Source organism: Echinops telfairi, unplaced genomic scaffold (genome assembly GCF_000313985.2).
Source record: "Echinops telfairi isolate 266 unplaced genomic scaffold, ASM31398v2 ScPeMD7_17;HRSCAF=63, whole genome shotgun sequence".
NCBI classification, from domain to species: Eukaryota; Metazoa; Chordata; class Mammalia; order Afrosoricida; family Tenrecidae; genus Echinops; species Echinops telfairi.
In genome coordinates this window covers 5,035,177-5,037,978 of record NW_022103914.1, presented here as the reverse complement: position 1 = coordinate 5,037,978, position 2,802 = coordinate 5,035,177, and the positions used below count along the sequence as shown (strand labels likewise).

At 55.6% G+C, this 2,802-nt stretch overlaps 1 protein-coding gene across 1 annotated transcript in view; it reads left to right on the top strand.

Moving 5' to 3' along the window:
• The window catches only part of MUC4 (mucin 4, cell surface associated), a 40,221-nt gene that overhangs the window by 18,699 nt on the left and 18,720 nt on the right, over nucleotides 1–2,802 (top strand). Inside the window, 4 exon segments of the mRNA XM_030884819.1 lie at nucleotides 477–656; nucleotides 830–955; nucleotides 1,661–1,780; nucleotides 2,538–2,760. Coding sequence (XP_030740679.1) covers nucleotides 477–656; nucleotides 830–955; nucleotides 1,661–1,780; nucleotides 2,538–2,760 — 649 coding nt within the window.

The window sequence follows — 2,802 nt, the reverse complement described above, 5'->3', positions numbered from 1 at the left end:
AAAAAAAAAAAAAGAAACTAACACACTACTAAAATGACCTGTGTTCTGCTAAAAAGCTATTGGGTTATAGAAGCAATCTTCTGGAACTATACCTAGGCTTGCTGTTGGTAGGCCATGTGGGCCTTCTATGCTCTCCTCTTCGAGGAGCCCCCATACTGTTCGCCCCCCCCTCCCCGTGAAGGACGAGGGTCCAGCTGCAGTCAGGTGTTTATTTTTCATGGCTGCCCCTTTAGTGTGTGTGTGTGGGGGGGGGAGCAGCATCGCATTGTAGTTTATTGTGGTTTTGAGTCTATCTCACACTATCGTTTTATGAGTAATAGCTTGTGTTATTTAATGATCGGTACATGACTTTAAAAAGAAGAAGAGCTGCCCAGAGGATGGAGGGCGAGGTGTGACCGTGTGTTTCTAAGCTTTCATGTGCTGAAACAGAGCCTCGAGCACAGGCCCGGTGCTAACTCCTTCTGCTTGCTCCCCAGGCCTCCGGGGCCTGCAGTTCTATGCGCTACACAGGCAAGAAACACCCAACTACCGGCTCAAGTGCCTGCAGTGGCTGAACAGACAGCCTCAGTGGCCCAGCTGGGGCTCGAACCAGATCTCCTGCCCTTGCTCATGGCAGCAAGGACGATGGGACTTACGATTCCAGCCCACCAAGCCAGGTGACACCCTCTTCCTGTCTCTTGGGCATGCTTGCTGACCTGTATACCCCCCCCCCCATCACCTCTCCCCTGCCCTTTCCACGGCACCCTCAGCTTCTCCCCAGAATCCACATGCATGGCCCTCCCCCTTGCCCCTCACCACGCCCTGACCAGACTGTCTGGACTTGTTGCAGGCTGGTGGGGCAGAGGCAGCCGGCAACTGTGCAGCTTCTCATCCTGGCGCGGGGGCGTGTGCTGCAGTTATGGGCCCTGGGGAGAACTTCAAGAAGGCTGGAGAGTGCGGGATCCTTGGCAGTTTGGTATGTATGTCCCACCTCCGCTAAACCCCAACTGCCCTTTCCAACCAGAAGTCAACCCTGGGCACCACGCCAACGATGGGCCTCCTGGCCTATTCTTTTCCCTCTCTGAGACTCAGTTTCCAAATCTGTAAAGGGAGAACACATTCCCTGTCCCTTTTGGCTCTGACAGTCTACGAATGCATGACTGGAGGCCTTCTTGCCCTGTCTCCCCTTGGCCCCATTGCCCCAGCCAAAGTGGAAACATCTTTCCAGGGAAGTAAAGGTGGGCTCATCTGTCCCCCATCCCTTCACACCACCCAGATTAGCAGGCTAGATGGGCAAAGAACCCCGGAAAGGAGCTGGAGAGTACAGGGTCATGTGCACGGAGGGCCCAGGGTGCCTCCCATTCTTGGCTCAATCCCATTGCAGCCGCCTCAGTCCCCAGACCACACACTGCCCCTTCCCATTCCGACCCCTTTGAGAAAAGTGGAACTCAGCACAGTCTTCACCAAGGAACCTCACGGAGCTCCTCCTACCGTGGGCCAGGCTGCACAATGGTTTGTCCAGCAAGCCTGCCAGGAAGACAGCAATTGGGAGTCCAGTTGCCCCAGGCCATCGAGCAGGGTACAGTTTGAACCTAGAGGTGCTTGATTGCAAAGCTGGGCTATTGTCATCTTTCACCTGACTTCTCCACTGTCCCCATCGCCCCAAACATGACCTCCCCAGGCCAGGAACTGGAGCCGCAGAACTGGTGCTGCCGCTGGAATGACAAGCCCTTCTTCTGCACCCTGTACCAGCAGAGGCAGCCCCGTGTCAGCTGTGCCGGATACAGGCCTCCCCGACCAGGTGAGGCAGGGCCTCGGGGGAGGGCTGGCTTCTTGGACCTGGTACACGGAGGCTGGACCAGGGAAGGGTTGCCTTTGGGCTAAAGTTGTAGCCACAGAGAAACTGGAGAGGCTTCCAGTGTGGTGCTTGTGGGAAAATGAGGGGCTTTGTACCAGGGGCATGGGGAAGGGGTTGAGAATGGGGGGCAGGGGATAAGGAAAAAACATAAATGGATTAAGGGGCCCAAAGATGCACAAAGACTCCTGAAGAAGATTCCATTGTTCTGTGAACATCTCCCCAGGTTTGATCTAAGGGCCAATGCCCTGTCTGGGGAGCGAGGGGAACAGGGGGCGATCTCAGCCCCTGTAAAAGCTGGAGGATGCAAAGGGGAAACAGGGGAAGAATCAATGCACTCAAACAATGGCATTCGTGAACGTGTGGACTATGCTGTGAACTATGGAAAGAGTGAAGCAGGCAGGGAAGAAAGATAACCAGAATGTTCCTTAGGAGCAAGGATGACAAGACGGGGGCTTGCCTACTGTGGGCGTGTGGTCAGGAAAGACCGGTCACTAGGCAAGGACAGTGTGATTCAAAGCGGGTGGATGAAACGAGGAAACCTGTGAGACCGATTGGCCTGAGAGCAGGCAAGAGCGCACTTAAATGTACCCGGGACCCTGAAGGGGGTGCAGCCCCAGTCGGAGCCAATGCCATGGCAATTAACAGCAAGTCCCACCCGCTGGTCTGCCATGCCAACGGAGTCTCTCTGCTTTTTTGCCAGGTTGGATGTTTGGGGACCCTCACTTCATGACGTTGGATGGTGCCAATTATACCTTCAATGGGCTGGGGGACTTCCTTTTGGTCCGGGCCCAGGGTAGAAATTCCTCCTTCCTACTGGAGGGCCGCACCGCCCAGACTGTCTCAGCGCAGGCCACCAACTTCATTGCCTTTGCTGCCCAGTACAAGTCTAGCAGCCTGGACCCCATCACGGTGAGGGACAGGGAGCCAGGATATCTCTGCATGCCCCCTGGAGAGCACCCCCGCTC